Below are 23,901 nucleotides of genomic sequence, written 5' to 3'. Positions count from 1 at the left end.
TTGAAGTGTAGGTTTTCTGATCATTTTAAGGGTTAACATAGAGCAACATGAGCAACCATAATGCTAACTTGAACCTCTTTCTATCTTAATCACTCAGGCTTCTTACTACTGTCTAAAAGAGGTGTCCTCTTTTAGACAGTAGTAAGAATTACTGCATTTCATAAACGTCACCTTTAAGAAGTTTGATTTTATTTTTGTAGTTAAGTGATGACAGACATAATATGGATGTAACCTTTTACAAACATATATGATAAACACAACTTAGGTAAACACTTTTAAAAAGGCCCAGTAGGAACAACCCCAGAATAAATATTGTCAATTATGTAATTCACTTATTTAATCAGACTGGATACTTTCCAAAACATGTTTTTATAAATACAATATATAACAGTCAAGATTTGCAATTAAGATTTGACCTGAGCTAACATTATGTTACCATGGCAACTTCACCACAGTCCTATTGGACTTTAAGAAATCACTCAGTATTTTACATTATCTGCAGCTTGTAGGATTGTAGGACTGCATGAGCATTTGAAGAAAGTGTGTTCTTCTTAAAATAGGACCTACTGAGAATGATAACAGAATATTAACGTTTCTGTTCTTGTGAGACAATGGTTTAGAAAGATGGAAATGATCAACATCAAAAATCATTCCTCAGAACGAACAGGATTAATGTTCACCTACAACGATGTAGGTTTGTAACTAATGTCTTGTGTCCTGCCTGTCTGTATACTGCTACTGGATGCCTTGAATTTCCCTCGGGATCAATAAAGTATCCATCTATCCATCTATCTATCTATCTATCTATCTATCTATCTACCGTAAATTCCGTACTATTGAGCGCACCTGGATATAAGCCGCACCAGCTAAAAATAAGTAAATAAATGTATTTGTACATATATAAGCCGCACTTGATTATAAGCCGCAGGTGTCCACGCTATAACGAGCTATTTACACAGACGAAGGCTACCGGTAACATCCGCAAATACTGTAGCGTCCGTACAGACGTTAAAGGACGACGAGAGCGTTCAAATAATAACTTTTAATAACCCGATCACTGTCGGCCGTGACCACGCCGTTTACAGCAGAGAGCAACACATAACTTGCCGTAACAATCCAACTCTCTCCCCCAGCGTTCTCTCATACAGCCACTCAACACGTTCTCGCTGGTGCATTCACTGACTCTCCACATAATCGGAATTATGAACACATTATCAACTACTGATTTTACAACATGAACCGTTACAATACGAAGCCTAGCCGACGGTGTCTGTAACACGTCTGATGAAAAAGATGACCGTAATATATTTCACAAGAAAAAGTCCATCCATTCACTGCCTCAGAATGACTTCATTACTCACTTCCTCAGTCTCTGTTGTCGCTGTCAGTGTCATCTTAACGTGCAGCAGCTCTGTTAGCTTCTTTGACAGCCAGGTCGATCGCCTTTAACATGAAAGCTGCATCATATGTATTTCTCCGTGTGTTTTCCATCATGAGGGTGCGTGTATGATGCGCAAAATGACTGATATTAAGATCCGACGTGACGAAGTCAAATGTTTTTGCGGCTGAAGCTCATTGTCCCCCATAAAAAATCCATGCATTAGCCGCACCGGAGTAGAAGCCGCAGTGCTCGAAGTGTGAGAAAAAAGTAGCGGCTTATAGTCCGGAATTTACGGTATATATACTTTATTCACTTTGTCTTTTGATAAAACACCATGTAAAAGTAAAATGGAAAAAAAAAAATATATAAAAAAAAGGTGGAGTTTACAAAATAAATGAAAAGCATGAACTACATCATATGACTTAAAAACATTAATTAATAACAGTAGAACTACATTTTGCTAAGCAATTGGGCCTTTGAGGATGCTTTAGTTATCAACATCCAAACCAGTTATCAAATGCTTCAGTTCTCTCATCTTAACTTTCTCACATTGTTTGTTTGATATAAGAAAGGAAACCTCTCCAGACCACAGCAGGGGTTCAGTTAAAGCTCGATCACTATACTAGCAACATTTCTGTTAATCAGAATAGAAATTCTCAGAACTGCTTACGAGCTATAGTATTTAAAGTATATTATAATGGCCACGGGTAAAAAACACTGAAGCTTCAATTATTTAAAGATCATTCAGCTTCCAAGCTTCACAAGTAGTATTTGAGACAGTTCATTTATTTATACAGCTCACCTTTTCTTTCTCCATGCCTGAAAGATTTTATTATTTTATCCAGCCCAATTTTACTTTCTGTTAATTACCAAGATTTACATTGACACTGAGGGACTGGTATCAACAGTTTTTGACATTCAGGTTAGTCCTAGAAATATCTAAAAAGGAGCAAGTTGTTTCAGCTTTTCATTTTGTGACAGATTTCCAAGCGGTGAGTATAAAGTGCTGTAAAAACAGCAGATAAGGAGAACGATTATATTCCTATTGATGGTTGCTCTAACCTGAATTGCAGTTGTAAAGTACAGTTAAAGACAGAAAGTGATTCCATGAGCCGTCCCACTCCTTTTCGAACATGTATTTAGAATTGCCTCGTCTTCTGGTTGACAGTAAATGGACTTGAGCTTATAGTGTTTCTCTAGACTTCTCAGAGTGCTTTTATACTACATATTACACTGATGGTAGAGGCTGCTACAAGATTCGATAATATTAACTAGTCCATTCATACACATTAAGTGTCTTGCCCAAGGACACTTAACTGGGGATCAAACCACTAACCTTCTGGTTGGGAGATTAATGTCCCTCCCACTGAATCACAGCTGCCCCTCTCATCCTTTTATTCTTTGTGGCTTAAAATAAAAACGACTTATTAGAAATAAAGACGTAAAAAAATCACTTCAACTCACCAATAAAATTAAATGGGTTGCTGCTTAGAAAACACTATTTTTTTATTGATGTCTGTTTAACATGGAAAGTAGTGGAGTGCTGTGTGAGGAATTTGAGCTTTTTTTTTTTTGCTCATGTTGTAATGAGTTTCATGACATCTAGATGTGAACACTGGTCTGAGTTCAGATCAAAGATCACTGCAATAACACTATAATGTCGCATTTTTTCCAATAGTCACATAATTTAAACTGAGACACTGAGTGTTCATTGTTATTATTGTTATTGCATGGCCTGTGGAACAGTCCTTACATTTCATTGCACATCTGTATGAGCATGTGATTGTGACAAATAAAAATCTTGAATTTGAATGTATATTTAGGGTACATGTTAACAACATTCCCATGCTAGTGATGAACACACATAAAATAATTGTATTCTAAGGTGAACGTACATTAATTATCTGCATCAGAAAAACCTTTTGGAAGTCAGGTAACGTGTTCAATAGAGCCACATCGTTGGCTTGACAGGAAAATACGGGTCTAAAGGCTGTGACACAAATGAGATCGTTGTCCATTGGTCCTAGTGTTTGTGGTGTGTCCAGCTCCGTTAGCCCCCGCTGGCCTTTTTTTAGGTGCTTGATGAGAGGAATCTCTCTGATGTCACCTCTTCTTTTCCTTTCCCACTAACAGACCAAGACCTGACAACGACAGTGCTATTTTCAACTTTTTATCAGACATTATTTTCTGTAGTAAGCTATATCTTTAATATAAGTGGTGCACTACAGCTGTGTAAAAAATGATCAGTGTGAAGTGTGGTCCCAACGCGTTCACTATTTAGTGTGATACAGCTGTGCGGTCATTACTGACATTTTTTAATATCAACAATGATTTATTATTGCAACCAAAAACCTTGAGCAACAGATAAATCGAGCTTAAGACAGAAGCACATGTGTTCATTCATTTCAGTCAAATTGTTCTCGCTCTATCCCAAAATATTAGAAACTTTTCTTAGAAAAACTTGATAAAAACAGTGTTTTACTTAGTAAAGTAAAGTTAACAAAAACTGAAGAGATTTTCAGATGACAGACGAGCTGCAGTGCTGCTGTGGTTTTTTAAGGTGGTCATTATTTGTGTGACTGATCCAGTGAAAACTTGCAACCACTGTTCATATAATGTAGACTAATGTTGAGTCAACTCTTTCTGGTAATTCCAATAAACAAATCAATTCCACTTATACTCCAATATATAACTAATTAAAGAAAGCCTTAAATTGCATCAATAAACAGAATGAATAAATGGACATATACTATGGATTGGAATATGCCCACACAATAAATCTGAACTCATTCCCCCCTCTTAACATCTATAAGCTGTTATGAGTAATTGACTTAGCTTTCATTTTGTGAGTGAAAATAATAATGTATTTCTGTACCGGTGCCTCATTATTAATGCTAATGGTTAAGCTTGTGACATTTACACATCCATTAATCTCCAGCTCACTTAAGACGCATATTTTTCCCATATATGACAAGCTGACAGTCTGTGGGACAAATTAACACTAACACAGGATCTTTCTTTTACTCTTTGCATTTTATCCTACCTCCTTCTGAAGCCAGATTCCACATGAAATCTACTCTCCTTTATATGTGACATCTGTCTGTGGTGTCTTTGGCTGTGTTATCTTTCAAAATGAATGGAGCTTGAAATCCCACTGAAATACTTTATATTTCCAAAATGAATTTCAAATGTTGCTTCATATTCTGTTGTATTGTATTTATGGTACAGTTTTGGTAACAAAAGAGCAGCTGATTTCTCCCTCTTGCATTTTTTCATTTTCATTTGTTTTGTGTGCTTCATCTTACACCACAGAGGATTGTCAAAGTGTGTAGTTATAGTTCACTGGAAGGAGTCCAGGTAAGACTGAGTGTCATTGTGTAGAAATTCGGCTAAAACTGAGGTAAGAGGTTTAAAAATGGACATCTGATGCGCTATCTGGGTTTCATTTGTAAAAAAGTGAAGGGACTGTGATGAGGAAAAATGACACCAACCAAGACAGAAAAGGCTCAGCTAAGGTAACATTTATCACAGAGAATGTGTCTTAATCTTTCATTTGAGTGCCAGATGTTAAAAACAGAAGGACGTTTTTACATTGTTCAAACTGTAAGCAAGCAAGCGAGAAACACACAAAGGTCTCTGATGTGAGCTACTTCAAGGACCAGCGGGGGGACTGGAGCAAACCCTGTCCAGGATGGGAGATGAATAAGCTCCACTCATCTTTGCAGGTCCCCAGTGAAAGCAGAAACGGGTCTGATCACAGCCACAGGGAGTCCTGCCCTGCCTCACAAATGCCCCATGTGTCTGTCTTAATGTATGCAGGCTGTGTGAGAGTGTGTGTGTGATCGTGTGGATGCTCTCTTAGCAAAGGCCTTCAGGGAGACAATATTAAAAGAGCCTAATTAATCAGAAGCAACACAGCTGCCGCACAGGTGGATGACTTAAGAGGAATCCTGGGAAGACCTACATAAGCACCCTCATCCCTGCCAACCCTGACAGTGCTCCACCCAACATTTGACCATAGGAACTCAACCCTCGCTGGCATGAGCTTTCAATAGGGACAGCACCCATGCACAATTAAGACCAGCCCTGACAATTCCATAGCTGCATGAGGGCCTGAGCTCACATGGTACAACAGTACACCCACACAAAAACCCATATCCTCCCTGTTCCGGTCAAAATCAATAGGCTGATTGACTGAGTGAGGACAGATGTCTTGGCAGGAGGCCTGACGGGTATGGGATGAGTATGGAAGAGATTGGCCTTAAACAGTCCAATCATTTTGACTGTTAAGGAATCGATGATCCACTCTACACTAAATGAAGATGGTCTGACGGATACTGAACTTAAATCAAGTAAAAAAAAATTATTGAAAAAGCTTTTTATCTAACAAACGGGATTTATTTTATTTCCATACTTGAAATGAAAAATCTGATCAAGTTGTACTCTTGCCAGTGTTACAACACAATTTCAATGTATAAATGATCAATTTCCAGACAAAATTATATTCTTGTGTAATTATATTTCAGATTAAATTACTGACTATCTTGTTAATCTTTGTATTTTTGATTGCACATTTACTTTATAATTTTCCCTAACGTGAAATTCTAAAACAGTTGCTGCAATAAAAAAAGTTTCATCATTTTATTGTCACATCTGTGCAGCAATGTTTCATCAATGTGTCAACTTAATAATTAATAAAGAGAGAAACAAAGGAATTCTCAGCTTTATTTACAGTGTTTTCAAATGGTGAGAAATCTAAAAGAGTGGATACAACTTGTTTTAAAGAGACAGGGACTGTTTTGAACTATGTCATGTAGTAGAGTATAACTTCCTTGTTTGAGCACATTTGTGTTCACATCTACTGCCGACCGTACCAAGTACACATGAACCATAACCGAGACATCCTCTTCAAGTGTACTCTGGCACGTTGCCTGAGTACGGTAAATTTGTGTTCACACTGGTCAAATGAACCAGACTTTGGAGTCAAGTGTACTCGGATCAGGGCATGGGTCACCATAATTACATGGACCTTCCCTAAGGGCAAGTATGACAATTGAAGGTACAGTATTAAAAGAGAACACACACATACACACCATAAACATGCTTTGGGAGAGATGTCAACATTGTAGCACAGGAATACTAATGAGATACACAGACTGTATCCTAATTGCCTACGAATGAAGTCGAGATAATTAGTTTTTTTTCCCCGTCTGTTAAAGGTACGGTGTACCTTTAATTGCTTCCTTCTGTTCTATTTGTTTTTAACTGTAGTTCATTAAACACGAGAGAGTGAGACACTGTCACTATGGCTCTCATGGGTAACACTAATCCACAGAGATAGTTTGCTCTGGGAGTGTCAGTCTCTGTTGTGAAGTCAACCCAAGATCTATCCGAGGTCATATAATGAGACATGAAGGTTTGGCATAAAATAGCGTATTTTCCGTAGCTCTCAGTGTTTCACAGCAGTAATTTAACCAATTACTCAAAGAGTCTGCAGCCTTCAGCTTCCAATGAGGCTTGCTTATCTTCTCAAACCAGGGAGAGGTCATAAGTTAATTTTGATGATATAACAGTCGACGATTATTAAGTTGCATTAACTTTAGAAAACCAAGGTAGTGATTTATTATTCTAACAGCACAGCTAGTTGTAAGTGATGGCTCAATGTAGCACTGACACACCCTGTTGACCTTGTTTGTTTAGTGCATGGCAGTTCATTACGGAAGGAGGGTCGAAGGTGGACCATTTGCTGGATTATTGATGTTACAACGATTGTTTAGTCCTCTGATGTCATACTTGACAGCGAAGACTGAGGGCATGCAGATAGCATGAAGGAGCCACGACTCCAATAATTGTAGGAGCATTAAAAGCTGCCTCTTGGGTCTCCAGGATGCAGTAACCCCAAGGCTCAGAAAAGCCCTGATGGTTCATTCATTGATGAAAAGAGAAGGCAGCCTTGGCTAATCTATATCAGCTCATTAGCAGTGAAGAATCCAGTGGGGTGATGGTTCTGAAAAATTAAGGTTGAAAAGAAAAGGACTGGAGGGAGTCTTGGAATCCAACTTCAGACACAACCTGCCATCAGTTGTGCTATGTCTGAACGAGGTGCAGAAAATTGTTTGTGACTGGGTGCTATCATACACTTTTAAGACCAAGAACATGGTCTCAGTGATTCCATCTATTGGTCCACATGATTTTAAGAACAGGGATGATTCAAATAATAAAAATGCTATCTCAACCTCAACTTTGATCAATCCTGAAGACAAGTGGTGGAGTTTAGGCAAACAGCTACAATGTGCCCCTGTCAGTCAGCTGAACAACTCCCTTAATTATGCAAATGTATGCATAACTCCTACCCCTAACATCATCAAAACAGATATACACTAAAATTCAGACCCTGGGGTTTGTAACAGGTAATAAAAATGTATTTCTGCTGTAAAAAGGTACATTTTATTATGGGGATGAATGGGGATTTTTAACATTTTGGAGCTAGAGGACACAGACCACAGGTTTTTATTTGTCAACACCAGATGTTGCTGCTTTGATATCCCACAAAGATTGCAGCTATAGCTCAAAGCTCTAACTATACATCAGTATTTTATTTATTTAAATTTAGCATTTTAACATTGTGCCGAAAGCCACAAAAAACGTCCACAGGAGATACATTCAAAAATAGACCCTTTAGTTAAGACATGACATGGTCAAAAATACATTCTCCTTCTCACAGTGCAAACATCAGAAAATTATTATTAATGATAGTCACTCGTACGTGAGTATCACTCACTCACGAGTGTTACACAAAACAAATACAGAGATAAAGGCGGGCACTAAACCAGGTGTGTCATCAATCAACCAGCTGGTGCTACTAATGTTCGAGACTCTCTCCCTCAAATGAACCAACAACAAAAATGTGTTGTCTTAAAGGTTATCAAACCACAGTTTCAAATTAAACAGTACACATTTTGGTTAGAAAAGTGAAGCCTGCACACAAGTGTCTTAAATAGGCATGTTTTCTTATAAGTCAAAGATTTCAACCACTAGTTTTAAATATTCTTCATGACAGAATAATGTTTGTTTTAGGATCAAGATTAAAATTAACAATGAAGTAAATGGTTTGGGACATGGCTACTTTTCCAACTGACAAGCTGCAACCATTGCAACAACACAATCGAGGATAAATGTGTAGCCGAGCTTTTCCACCATCCAAATATAGTCACTTCAGGCTCAGAAATTATAGATACTGGCAGCCACCACAACATATAGGCGTTGAAATGTTTGTCCACAAGTTGATCAGTGACATAATATAGAGTATGGTCCAACCACACCTGCATTACTGCATTGTTGGTCAGCATGTTAGAAACCAAAACATTTCACCCACAGGGGTCAGTGCAGCAGAGCCTGTGGCCCAAACAAGATTTAGTGAGGCATGTTGTTAGACGACTGGCGTGTCTGGTTAAATAGCCCTTAACCTTTAACACCAGCTCTGTTGCTCCCTTGTTGGCATGCTAATCAGTGCTGACCCCTCCTTAGACAAATGCAGTGTCTAAAGAGAAGACAAAACTAAAGTTCTACAAAATGCATTTCAACACACTGCTGCAGTACTGTATACAAGAGGCATCATCTCCTTGTTAAGGCTACAATGTTAGAACACGTCCTTGTTCTTCACAAATGCTATTACAAAAACATAACAAGTTGAATAATATGTTCTATGATTGAAACTATGATAAACACTGTGTCAAAGAATTATACTGAAACATGATAATCCAGATAACACGTTCTTCAAAGACCAAAACTGGAAATATAATTATCCATGTAATAGGATTGTGTTAAAGAATGTATAAGCGTAATAAAAATTCATATGCAGGAAATCAGCCGGCCACTAGGAGGTCTTTCCTTCTTGTGGGTGTGGGAAGGGCCAAGAAGACAGATGCACAATGTAAGGTAAGAAAAAAAGCTGTGAGCACTGAATAACCTGAGCTAGAAAACTGGCTAAGAAAGAGAGAGACTCAAGTGCTCAGGTTAGTCATGACGGTTAGGACAACATTGGCATGGCATACTTCATGTTTGGTAAAATAAAATAAAGATTGTGCCTTCGAGTCCTCCAATCATAAAAAATAGGAGCAGTTATGTTGTAAATAGAAGAAGTGCTGGATAACATTCCTTTCTGCAGTAGGACAAACTCTGGATTTGTCGGACGTTTTTGCTACATGGATGACAATAAATCCTTGTGATGCATCTGATTCCAGCTTCTTCTGTAGATTTTGTTGAGCGCATTTTGATCATGCTTTGTTCAAGAATATTTTTTTCCATGAACTAAGGAGAAAACAAAATTGTTGTCTTCCCACAAAACCTAGGGAATCAAAGCAAAACAAAATAAAAATCAAGGAGGAAATGTTGGCCAAGTAGTCACTTTTCAATTACCGTAAATTCCGGACTATAAGGCGCTACTTTTTTCTCACACTTCGAGCACTGCGGCTTCTACTCCGGTGCGGCTAATGCATGGATTTTTATGGGGGACAATGAGCTTCTGCCGCAAAAACATTTGACTTCGTCACGTCGGATCTTAATATCAGTCATTTTGCGCTTCATGCACGCACCCTCATCATGGAAAACACACGGAGAAATACATATGATGCAGCTTTCAAGTTAAAGGCGATCGACCTGGCTGTCAAAGAAGCTAACAGAGCTGCTGCACGTTAAGATGACACTGACAGCGACAACAGAGACTGAGGAAGTGAGTAATGAAGTCATTCTGAGGCAGTGAATGGATGCACTTTTTCTTGTGAAATATATTACGGTCATCTTTTTCATCAGCCGTGTTACAGACACCGTCGGCTAGGCTTCGTATTGTAACGGTTCATGTTGTAAAGTCAGTAGTTGATAATGTCTTCATAATTCCGATTATGTGGAGAGTCAGTAAATGCACCAGCGAGAACGTGTTGAGTGGCTGTATGAGAGAACGCTGGGGGAGAGAGTTGGATTGTTACGGCAAGTTATGTGTTGTTCTCTGCTGTAAACGGCGTGGTCACGGCCGACAGTGATCGGGTTATTAAAAGTTATTATTTGAACGCTCTCGTCGTCCTTTAACGTCCGTACGGACGCTACAGTATTTGCGGATGTTACCGGTAGCCTACGTCTGTGTAAATAGCTCTTGTTATAGCGTGGACACCTGCGGCTTATAATCAAGTGCGGCTTATATATGTACAAATACATTTATTTACTTATTTTTAGCCGGTGCGGCTTATATCCAGGTGCGCTCAATAGTACGGAATTTACGGTACACAGTTTAGGCTTCCTCCTGTTTGTCATGGCCATTTCTTCTTTTTGTGTGTTCAACTAGCTGAAACTTTCCTGTTAGTCATACACAATGTCTGCTGCCTTAAAATCAAACACAAAGTTTAAAGGTGTTGAAGATGGAATTGTTTATTTTCCATCTGTTTTCCAAGAACGAAAATGTATTATTTAGTGTGAGCGGTATGTACATATGTTATATGAATACTTAAGGCTTAAGGCCTTTGCTTCATTCTTGTTTAACAAAATGTCCCAGCTCTGAAGTATTTATCAATAACTTTTTTTCTGTTTTCTGTTTCACAGTCAGCTCTGGCAGGCCAAGTCTGTTTCAACAGAGGAAGCTATCTTTTGTGTCCTGTTAATGTCCCGACAAACAGTATTTCTTAAAATGCCAGGGCTATTATGTACCAGGTCCAAAACAATTTATTAGAACCAATTGCCTATCTTCAAAATAATTGCTCATAATTATTTACTCCGATAAGAAGGGCTCTGGATGAAGAAAAAAGGCCCTTAAATGGCCCACTGGTCTGTGTGGAGAGTTGATCTGTCCACCTGCAGTGTGAGTGCAATGCATATGAAGCTACTGTGTTATCACAAGTTGTCTGTCATCTTTTTATTTTAAATCTGATCATTGAGATTGGTTTTCCTCGTACTGTATATTAGAATGCACTGTGCAGTGTGTCTTCTTGACAAATCACGTGCAATGATTGACTTCCTTATTAAAAGACTCTGTAAGTTACTCCCAGAAGGCCTCACTGCATAGCAAAAGGCAAGTTGGTGGTGCTGTGGCAGATGCTTCGTTCCCCCCCTCTTCACAGAGCAGATACAGACTGTGTTAAAACAATTGTGCTACTACTTAGATGGATATATATTCAACAATCAAGTGATGACTGCAAATCATCCTGCTATCCAGGTTTGCCAAAAACAAAACTAACTGAATGCAGCCCGTGGCACAAAAGTTGCAGGTTTTCTTCTGCCATGTAATGGCAATGCACACTTGCTGGCCAAAAAAAGGTTACCACCTGGATTTAATGAAGTAAATAGGTAAGAGCCTCTCATTGGATAATTACTGCATGTATGATTATGTTTCACTCGGCAACAAGTTGTTTAACCCTAACTGATGGAGTGAGTAGCTTCTCATTTGTTAAACAACAATGTTGAATTAAACATCCATGTGGTCATGGGAAAGATGTTAATCTGTTTCAGAAGGGTCAACGTATTGGCATGCAACAAGCAGAGAAAACATCAAAGTGAAACCACTAAAATTGGCTTTAGAACTGTTCAATGCATTATTAAACACTGAAAGCATCATCTTTGAGTAACAAATGTGGTTGGAAAAAAATCTTGATGATCGTGAATATTTGTTGAAATTAAACTGTAGAAAAAACAACTGAAAATCTCAGGGCTATGTTTAAAAGGGAAAGTAAGATAATTTCCACACCCACAATGTGAAAACAATACCGCAGCAAATGTGTGCTGTAATCAAAGCTAAAGGTGGATCAAATTTATTTTGGCCAGGCAGTTTATCTTCAGTGCTGAAGATTCAGCAGATTTCAGAACTTAAAGAGTTAACACCTAATTAACTAATAAGCATGAGAAGAAGTATGCTTAAGTTAGGTTGAATCAGCAGCTTAGTTTAGAATTTCTCCTTTTATCAGTCACATCCGAGTGTTTCATTCATACTTATAACTCAGGCTGAGATAAAAGGTAAAATCATATTTAGAGTATACATACACTCCTCCAAATATGAAATAATAGCATCAGTACGCCTTTATTAAACAAGAGGCTTCAACACAGTCATTAACAAAAGGGAAATGCGCTTTCTAGATATCTTCATTCACAAGATAACAGATGGATGCCTCTGGCCTCAGCTGTCACCAGGGCGAAGGTGTAAAAGTGAAATTAAATGACAAAATAAATCGGATCCAAAGCAAAGAGCATTGTTTCTTTCACACAGATTCAGGGAAACAATAGACGGCAGACAGACAGCACCTTCAAGGCATCACAAGAAACAAAGAGACAGAGAGTCAGACAGAAGGCTGTACTACAAAAAGTAAACAGGCATTATGATCAGTTACCATGGTGATGTACAAAGAAAAAAGTTGCAAGAATATATGCAAAATCCAATCGTTCTGACTTTCATTTCACGTTATTGTAAGCAATTTTAGACGTGTTATGGCTGCTTCAGCACCTCTAAATTTCATATCAACACCCTAAAAATAACACGGCCATGAGCCCCAGTACATCTTCTTAATTTGACAAATGTATCAAATTTCTGAATTTTATAAGTGAAACATAATTTTCTGCTTATACCATGAATAATATATTAACCAACCTCCTTTAATTCTGATAGGTAAATAGGCAGATAGGTCAACAAGGATGGTGAAAGAACTGCAATTGTTCAACAAGAAAGCTTAGTCCATTCTGTCAAAGTGATTGCTGCTGACTCTTTACTTCCAGGGTAGTTCTATATTGTACACACACTGTTTAACAAATCAATACATACTTGAATGAATTATTTTGAATTGAATTGAATTTAACAGTAGTAACATGTCTTTGAAGACATTTTGTCAGACAAAACACTTGAGCTTTGACATTAATTTGGAAATAGTTTTAAGTACTGTTTATTATACGATACATTTTGTTTGAAATACGTTCACTTCAGATACCCCTCTCCTACAAACTCCACCACAGTCAGTACGAAAACTCCTTTAAATGCAAAGAATGAGATCTACGCCGACAGAATCTCCCTTCACTCCTAACATTAACACCCTGTAGGATAAGAACATTAGCTCTAGTAATCCAGAGCTTCTTCTGCATTTTGTGTAGTAGTGTGTATTTTTCTTATGTTGCATGCTTTAATGCTCAGTCTACCTAACAAAATCCAGATGACTCTGGAAGCTGGCAGATGACAGACAGCCCCAGGGTTACTCCATTATAAACAAACAAATCAACAGCTCCTGCAAACAGCGTCCTACTGGATATCTCCTCCTGCCAGTCAGCTATGAGCTGCAGCTCTCGCCTCTCTGTTCTGTGTGAAAGCGAGAAATCAATGTGTAATCATATTCACACTGTCTTTGGCTGCAGACATGGAATTGAGATGACCCGCTGAGCACAAAAAGGGAGTATGAGAGACCAAATGCAATCCGATAATTTTCTTTGTCTCTGTCTTTGTTTGGTTTCTTCCCCATGTGCCCAACACAAAATCTCTTCAGATTAAACTTGACAGAGGTGACACATTTCCAATCAACTCGATTATTGTCACAGATGACGCATTTGGCCCTTAGATAGTTTTTAAATAGATTAATTGAGTTGATGTATATCCCTCACACCTCTGAGGTCACTGCAGTGTTTCACCACCTGTTAGCTTGTTGCTGTGGAAAAAAATAGCACACTATGCCCTCTTTAAACAAAAGGGTGCGAATATGTCAAACCAATCCATGATTACCACCATGGATTTTCTTGGTCTAAATGTTAGGCATTGCTACTTATGCTAATTATCTTGCCAGGGGCGCCATTTCCATAGACTCTTATCATTACTTAATTTTACACAGGAAACTAATGTGGCTAAACGCCTGCACATATCTTCCTTCAGGGAGGAGCAGGGCTCATATTGTACTTCTCTCACATGGCACGGATGGCCCAGGACATCATGATAATGATGGACAATGTGTGCATTAAAGCCACACTTTGAGAGACCAGTTTCACAGCCAAAGGGTTTGTGATCAGCAGGAAACAGGACAAAAAAAAACATTGATGGAGAGCAACACAAAAGGAACACTTAGTTACAGAAATGCTAATGCTATAGCTTAATCTTACTATAGAGGGCATTAATTGTAAATTTGCAGGAATCACTATTTACAACAAAGTGGTTGCTATAGATGAACATCAGTTTGTGATCATAGTCGCTGAACTCATACTTGAGAGGTAAGATTCTTCGTAGCTTTTGCACAATTTACAGATCACTAACATCTAGCTCTTCTTCATCAAAGAAACACTGTTTACAGGATTAGAAGTTGAGCATCTTCCAGCAGATGAATTAGATACTAAAGACACAAACAGCTCTAGCAATTCCACAGATCACAGCTATTAAGTATTCATCTCTTATTTCCATCTCTTAAATTGCAAGCCCCAGTGAAATGCATGGAGACAGCTCGCCCAGCTCAATTATTCAAAACACGCCAACTGCATTGTGGCTAACTGAGGGCCTGAACATGATTATGCACATATATTTCCTTTGTACTCTGCGTCACCTACTTTCAATCATGATCAGCTTTGTTTTCTTTTTTTCCTGCATATATACATGCATGGCATTAACTGAGCCTGTTAAAGAGTAAAGGAAAAGGCTTCAAAGACTGGATGTCCTTACATAGAGAAAATGATAACTATTCTTTTTTATGTCAACGATTAGTCAACTAATCTATTGATTATTTTTTCGATTAGTCCATTAATCACAATTATTTGGCATGCTATTGCCATTAAGTAAAGGTTTAAAATTCAGATTGAACACATGCAATGACAGGAAAAACAAAGTTAATAGTATAGCAAATTAACCCATCAAGTTGCTACATCATCAAGGTTTGTTTCTCCTCTAATATAAACGTATTGTACTGATAACTAAAGCTAAGTGCAAACTAAATAGCGTTAATGATCAAAATGTATCCAAGCAAGTATCAAACGTGTTTTTTCAACTGATTAACGTACTGCACCAATGTTAGAAGTGAATCCATCCTTGTGCCAGAAGCACAAAGGACTCAGTAATTGAATGCAAAAGATCTAAAAGCTATTCAAGTAACTTGCACACTCACCCACTCGCGGTATTTGAGGACACTGCAGTTACAGGGTGTTTCAGATGTTCGTGCATTGCTTTAGTGCTGCCGTGGAAAGAGAGTTTGACTTCACACATTTCACACCAATTTGTTTTTGACAAAATGTTCCCAAACTTTGGCAGAACTGGTTTGTCTTTTTTTGACCATCCATACTTTCCGCCATTATTCACATGAACTTCTTCTTCCCCATTTCAGTAAATAACGTAAACAGAGTGACACTGCCCCCAGGTTCCTGTAATGAACCTAAAGTACAGATGAGTTTTAACCAGCTGATATTTGATTTTAGCAATAACAAAAACAATGATACCACACGTCAACACTGAATTCCTGCATCGACTCATTATTAGTCATCATAATTGTGTATGTCAAATAATAGTTGCAGACCTACTTGTCTTGGGAATTAAGCTTTCAAATGATCAGTTTAAAAAACAGCTGGGCAGAGAACATGTCATTTAAAAAAAGATATTTTGCATCAGGAAAAAAAAGTTCCCAATCCTTAGAGTGTAAGGTGATATATTCCATATCCAAAACATGTATTAAAAGAAAAGGATGTATTAAAGATATGTATAATTGCCCGTCTTTCACCCAGCAGACAGCTGCAAACTGATGTTTCTCACTGATGCATAACGCAGCTCTATCCAAAGAGCCACCGACGTTCTTTACAATTGTAAGATATTAATAATAACAAATCTGACTGTTCCCGACACTATTTCTGAAGATTTAAGTAAACAAAGAAGTGATGCGGCTGTGCCTTTATGTAATGTGCACATGGTCTCTTAGTTTGGTCACTGCAGCTGATTGCACTGCAATGTAATCACATTATTTCATGCAGTGCAGATTATGCAACTTTACATGTTTCTGCGCACAATGTTAGGAGTACGGCTGATCCTAGCAACAAACCAGACTCTCTCACACACACACACACACACACACACACACACACACACACACACACACACACACACACACACACACACACACACACACACACACACACACACACACACACACACACACACACACACACACACACACACACACACACACACACACACACACACACACACACACACACACACACACACACACACACACACGTCTTTTCTCCACTCCACTCACACTAACTCTTCTCTCTCACCAGTCAATACATTTCACTTTTCCAATTTCACCCGGCACTCCACCCATCTGCTCTCAGACTTGTGGCTCATGATAGGAAAAAAAAAGCATTCTAAGGAAATAAATAGACCCTCTGTCTCCCTCCATTTCACCATCACTTCAAGAGATAAGTCGTCAGAAACTATTTCCTCATCTTCCGAGGTTTAAAACTGAATGATGCTGGAGGATATGGAAGATCTGAAGGTGGAGGTATACAGGATTTTGCAGACTACTGGATCAGTAAACTAATTTCAGCTCTTTACTTAAGAGAACATTATGAAAAAGGATGTCTTAATATCGAACATAGCAACCCACTGCTTCATTCGTTGAGTATTAAAGTTCGAGGCTACCATAAGTTAATCCAAGTAAGAATTACTTAGTAGCTGCTTTTTAAATTGATGCAATTCAGTTTATGGCTTGTGGCAAGCAATGATCCATCTGACCAAAAAAGATTGTCACGACAAGGCTGACAATAACTTCAAAGAGACCTGTGCTCAAAAAGTAAAGGCTGATGTATTCATTAGAAAGTTCACCATGGCCAGAGAATATCTTAGTATGAGAAAAGTATGAAAAAGTAAACTCCCCAGCAACAAGGGGAACGTGATACCTTCATTCTTACCTTCCTCCCACCCCTGGGGGCTTCCTGCCTTCTTTTCCATTTTCTCGCTTCTCTGCTCCCGCAGATCGCCAGCGGCCACTATGCTCCATGTGAACTCTGGGGTTCCCTCCAGGTGTTGCTCACATGTTCTGCTGTTGCTGCCAGGGCAGCGGTGTTCTGTTAAGACAAGAGTCATTTACATAAGGTGATGCATCTGAGGCGTCCGGAGCATTATTTTAAGGATGGGCATTTACAGTAATCTTCAAACATTACCATTACGAGTTTTTAAATTAGATGATGGAGAAGTAGATGGAGAAGTCACACTTCTATGTTATGTTTATTGTTTTCTTTTCAAGTATGCTGATTATGGCAAACCCAGAAAACTAGTACCCATCCTTACATTTTTTTAAGGAAAAAATAATTATAAATGAAGTATTGCAATTCTTCTAGTTTTAATATTTGTGCTGAGGAAGCAGAAACAAAACATTCAATACCACAGATCTGTTCTAAGTTTGAATTCAGAAAAGTAAACCGAGGAGTAAAATATCAAAAAGCAAGGAGAAGAAGGTGATTTTGAATTGTGTTAAATGTCTCAGTTTATTTAATAAGAAGAGCACATTGTCTCCAATTGAGAGATTTTCACTGTTCCTTTAGCCATTTTTTTTAAAAAGGTGGAAGCCCCACCTCTGCTTTCTAACAAAACAAGAAATGTTTGTTGTTAAAATTTGTTTCAGTATTGTATTCAGCCATCAATGTTAAACGCAGCATTTCTGAAATGATTTGAAACATGCTAGTTCAAAATGGTGTTACTTTTGGACAGCAAACATGATGTGAGTTTTGTCAAATTGGGATGGGTTCATACTTATGGTCACTTTACAAGGCAGGCTGCCATCAGTTCAGGAATGTGTGTGACCTGCGGTGTAAAAAAGTGCTTTGAGTGGTCAGTAGACAAAAAGTAGTAATTTGTAGAATAGTGGGAATACATCTGGAAAACTTTTATGTAGCTTTGCAATTAACGCTGAAACTAAAGTGAATTCTAAAGCCCCAAAATCAGAGTGCATTAGCACAATATTAATGTAATAAAAACATTTCTAAACATCGTTCTGAATCTGCTTAGCAAAAATAAATGAACAATAGTAATAATTAGAGGCTCGATACTAAAGGTGTCAAATTAAAATAATATGGCTGCGGCAATGGATTTTTGAACACAATGTTCTTCACAGTCTGTAACATAAAAATAGTTTCCACACTGTTGCCAAGTATAGAGCTCCATATTTCACCATCAGTTGAGGGCAGACAGAATACAGAAGGAGGAAACAGTTCTGTCGTACATCTTGTGATTTCAAGATTAAATGCATCTTACTTTACAAACGTTCCTTTGCATAATGTCGTGTCCTGTAAGCAGATGAAGCAGAACAGCTTTAGTAGCAGTTCCCCTGCTGCACAGTGCACCTTTTTATTTGGCAGGGGTAAAGTGGTTACACAAATACAGTTTTGATTTAAAAATTGCTTGAAGTTGGCTGGGTACAGATGAAGGTCAAGTGTTACTGCCTGAAAATCCTCCCTAAAAATGTACTCGGAGAGAAATAAAGGGTCTGCTGTCCTCCACACTCATCCTCTCTGTGTCTCCAGCCTTGCCAATATCTGTCCTCCATGTGGACAGACCTCATGGAAAACAACCCTTTGACCTTGGTAAATAGCCAATTGAGGAGGTTTGGCCAATTTCAAATGGCCTCTCACAATAAGTTCTTGAGAGAAACTAGTCTCTTTAATTACCTTTATTATCAAGCCACTGTGTCTTCCACACCATTTTCCCTCTATAGCCATTACATAATGTATTATTCAAAATGAATAGTGAATTAACAGAGTTGTAGACTGGATCTTTAAAATAATAGAAAAATCATAGAATGAGTAATTCTGAATCTATTTTAGCATTCAAGCTTGTAAGCCTTTAATACACATAATTGGAGTTTCATTTTATAAAACTGTGCTACACAAACAATATAGCATATATTATTCCTGTCAAGGTCCACAAAGTTGCAACAAAAGTTCAGACACGAATAGAGGTGAACAAGCTTCACAGTGTTCTACATTGTTCGCACCATTTTTTTTGAGGTGCAGTGCAAAAGCTACAGTGAAGGTACAAACGCCTTAATTGGAAAAGAAAAGTCACCATTAAAAGAGATCTCTTTAATCTCCTTAAATATTTCAGTCTACAGTATTTAACATACATTATGAGACTTGGAACACTGTTTGAACAAGATATCAGTGAACTGAGGCGTTGGACTGAATCCTAAAAAGGAGCTTTACCTAATGAGGTGGAATCAAGGCTGCATTAGACTGCCCTTAAATTACATTTCTGTCCACTTGAGGAGACAGCTGCCTTTAGAGAATCAAAGCGGCAGTCGTTCCCAACCACTTAGAGGCAGTGAGGGTAATGGTCTCCATGCTTAAAACATACCATTTGGCTAAAAACATTGATTCCTGTAGCCCATCACCATTGGGGACCTTGAGGGCTGATGAGATGTGCAGGACTTGGGAAACTCAAGGTAGCCGTAAAAACTCCTTTCCTTTCATTTAATAGACATTTTTTGCAGAATGGCTGGCATGAAGGAGTGTGTTCAGATATCCATAAGGAGATGTTACAGAAACAAAGATCAAGGATGAGTTCTATTCTGATTAAAACACATGCTTACAGTTCCCTTTGGTTCATCCATTCATTGACAATCACTTTTGATATCTTTGCAGTTAAAAAAAAAGACATTTAAAGATTACTTGAAACCAAATTACAGTATATTTAAGTGTTGTGTATTGTGATGTCTTGTACTTAATATCAACATCTGCCAAACATTATAATTAGTATTTCTTTTAGAATTTAAATGATGGTTTGAATTTTACTGAAAATATTTAAAAACTGTCTATGACTCATTCTACACTCAAGAGCATGAACATATCTTTCCATGAAATGCTTTCTCAATTTTGGGTTCTCCCCCATGACACTAACAGTACGAACAAGCCACCAAGCATGGTACTGTGGGCTGATATACCGGTTTGTTCTGTCCTAATACTAATATTGTTAAAGCCCATTGATATCCACAACTCCCTTTTGAACTTACCATCTTAAACGAAAAAAAAACATGCATGAGTAGAATTAAATGATACGCAAGTCTTTTTGAACAAAAATCTCTGTCACATCAGACATATGGGTCTTAAAGGGCTTTCACTATTTGTATATTGTTCTCATGTTTATTTAAAGATATTTTCAGATACGGTTTTACACACATTGCATACTTTGCACAGTCACAGAATTTTTTCTAGATCTTTTTTAGATTTAGATCTAGTCTCCTCACATTTTCCAACCCGTATCATCGAAATATTCTTCCAGAAACACACTTGGCACCATGGCAAGCTAAGCACTTCTGTGTGCTGCCAAAAGGGGACGAGCGATATCATTCAGCTGTGGTGAGCAAGATCTGGATCTGTCATCCAATTTCACCCCCCTCCTGCATGTGCAAAGTGACCCTGAACTGATGACTTGCCAAATGACCATGGACATGGCTATCATGGCCCGCTCACTCAAAATCCGATCCGTAATATCCTTCAAATATATAATCATATCCTTTTTTTTAATATGGCCAAGCTTGGGTTCATCTAGCCCCTTTGATATCATCTGGAGGAGCTGTTTTGAGACTGGCAGGTCCCATGAAAAACCTTCCCCTCTCTTGTGTCCGTTAACACGTTAATACCTATTATTCCTTTATTCCTGCGTTCTGTGTCATGCACCGTATATCAGTGATACTTCTATTACAAATTTTACAGTAATCACGTAATTTCTAGAAAGAGAAAGGTTGCGTTGGTGTTTTTTGTAAAAAATAAGGTTGTGTAAAAATCTTTAAGAAATCTGCTTGTCTCCACTACTGTAAATACCTGTCAGCTGTTCTCAACATGTGATACTTAACTAACTTTTAATCTGAATCTGCCTTTAGTTATATGTAAGACGTTTCTATAGAGGTCCCTTATATTCTGAGGATTTGGATACACTGGTGTTATAAAAGGCTCTGAAAAAAAAGAAAACAATGACATGAACTTGTTAGGAACAAAACAAAAATTGGATTGACATAAGAATCCTCAGAGATATGACACAATCTTTGTGACTCTGGGGTTAAAAGGAACAAAGTATTTATGATAAGGTTTTGACATAATTCACTGTGTTTGATCTTGTAAAATAAAAACAGAAGCTCAATCAAAGGCATCATCTTGTGATGTCAGAGATTGTACTTCAGAGATTTGATTTCTTTTTTTTCTAATGTACATACGGTACGATTGATTTGATTTGATCTGATCTAAAAGTATTCCCATCTGGGCTGTTAACCTATACAAAATGAATGCTTCCAGGGAGCCATATTGATTACAATCACATGGTCCTTAACAGATCTGTTGCTTGAGCTCTGTTTTTCACAGACCAATTCAACAAGGCTTCAACACAGAAGGCTTTGATGTTAATTAAAGGCAATCTATGAATTCTTAGACCCCAGAGATTGTGAGTATTGGTTGTGAGGTTGCTTCTGTGTGAAGCTGTAAAGCACCATTTGCCTTTTTAGATCCAAATCTACATAAAACATTTAAAATGTATAAATGTAAGACGCTACGTGTCATTTGTTATCAACAAAGAGAGCAATTAATATGTTAATTTCAATTTGGACATGGCAATCATGTAGACATTACAACTATGGCAAAGGCAAACAAAGGACAAAGAAACAAACAAATAGACAAATCAGAAATGATTTTACTTGTCTTTTAACATCTGCCTACATGGATATCGTTTCTGAAGGCTTCTACAAACTTGATTTTCTTTATGGATTACATCATATGTGCTTGTAATTCCAGCAGCCCCTCTTGTGAAAGCAGACAGGCCTCTGTAGTGTGAGTGGTGCAAGTTTTATTATAGGTTGCTTGTTCAATACAAACAAAGGCAACAGATCACTGTAAACAAGGTTGTAAATGGGGCTGCTAATACAATGAATGTTGGTGTGTGCTTAAAAGGGGATTAATTCATTGTAAATACAAAGTTAAATCTTACTTCTGTTCGCAATTAAGCAGCACATTTCCAAATTGGCCAGTGGCTCTGACTGCTTAAACAACAGTGTGCGATTGGTTAATGAGCCTCTCTGACTCTACGACCCTGACCTCATTCATCAAACTCTGCAGAGATTGAGTGGTGTTTCGTATTGCACAGCCTCAGGTCACTGCAGTGCGAGCCAACTGTGGCAATCCTAATTTTTTGTAGAGAAAAAAAAAACTCTGCAATTCCCAGTAGTGCACAATCATTTGATTACATATTTTAAAAAAAGTGAGATGTGGAATTTGCACATAATGCTTCTGACATCTAAAGTTGACATCTAACATTCATCACTTTGAAGAAGGAGAGATAAAACTGTACTGACAAATATCCCCATGAAACCCTTAAACTGAGATGATGAATATGTTTATTTCCTGATTGCAATGAGATTGTGTCTGGCTCAGCTTATTTATGTATCCATTAGACTTTTTATGGCCTCTGCATGCAGGGCAAATTCATTTCCGCTCAAGGGAGTCAAATCTTTTCTGTTTAATTCATACAGATGAATAGATGGGTGATTTTTGACAAGCAGGCATATGAGAATGTTTATCGAAACACAGAAGTCTGATTTTGATGTTGGCAACACAAATAATCAAGTTATTACTTATGTAATTGCTTTTTTCTTTTTGTCCAATATCGCTAGATATTAAACTGTTGTTTGCCCTTCTGAAAAGGAATTAAATTAGTTCTCTCTTTTTGTGGTTTAAGAGATTAAGGATGGATTTGAAAAATGAGCAAAATAAGGGGCTATAAAGGGGCATAAATAAAAATATAAAGTTACTGAACCGTGAGCTGCATACATCTTAGCTTGTACTGACACTTTGTGATTATAGATCAGAGGGGATCAAAGTAAGATATGGTACCTTGAGAACTCTTCCTTTGCCTTATCCTTTGTATTGGCCTGCAGAGGAGGTATACTGCCAGGGTTCCAGCAAAAAATCTCCACAACAGCCACCCTTTGAGTCAATGAAGTAAAAAAAAAAAACAACCAAAAGAAAAACGTTCAATGTTCAAAAACAAAACAAAAAAATATGTTTTCTTAACGTTTAGAATCAGTTAAAACTGAAACAGCTTCATGGATTGGATTTTGTTCATAGTTGTGGCTGAGTTAACAGCCTAAGCCAAAACTGATGCAGTCGTGCCTTTTTTTAAACTTTACTCATCTTACATGATGGACATTTCCCTAAGGTCTTACTGTACAAGATCTCCCCTATCTGTACTCCTGGAAGCCAATACCACAAGACGAGCAAATAGTAGAATGCACACACTTTATATGCAATGTATACTGCTCACATTGTTAATATAGCAACACAAACTTATCAATGTTGGGGATTTTCCACGGCGGCACCATTATGTGGGGACCTTCCACGGCGGCAACATTACGTTGGGGTTTTAGGATGTAACATTTAGTTGTCGAATTAAATTTTTAAGTTTATTTAATTATTAATATAAATCAATAATTATTATTAAACTGAGTTTAATAAACCTTGGGGCACCACCCTGTAAACAGGGAACAACCAAAATATTACAA

The 23,901-nt window shown here is 37.8% G+C and overlaps 1 protein-coding gene across 1 annotated transcript in view; it reads right to left on the bottom strand.

The window, feature by feature from the left end:
* The window catches only part of LOC306840405 (ALK tyrosine kinase receptor-like), a 345,354-nt gene that overhangs the window by 171,786 nt on the left and 149,667 nt on the right, over positions 1 to 23,901 (bottom strand). The window contains 1 exon segment of the mRNA XM_079369664.1: positions 17,261 to 17,428. Within this exon segment, the coding sequence (XP_079225790.1) occupies positions 17,261 to 17,428 (168 nt within the window).

This window comes from Symphodus melops, assembly GCF_947650265.1.
Source record: "Symphodus melops genome assembly, chromosome: 19".
Lineage (NCBI taxonomy): Eukaryota > Metazoa > Chordata > Actinopteri > Labriformes > Labridae > Symphodus > Symphodus melops.
The sequence above is the reverse complement of the archived record's forward strand: the minus strand, read 5'-3'. Positions and strand labels throughout refer to the sequence as shown.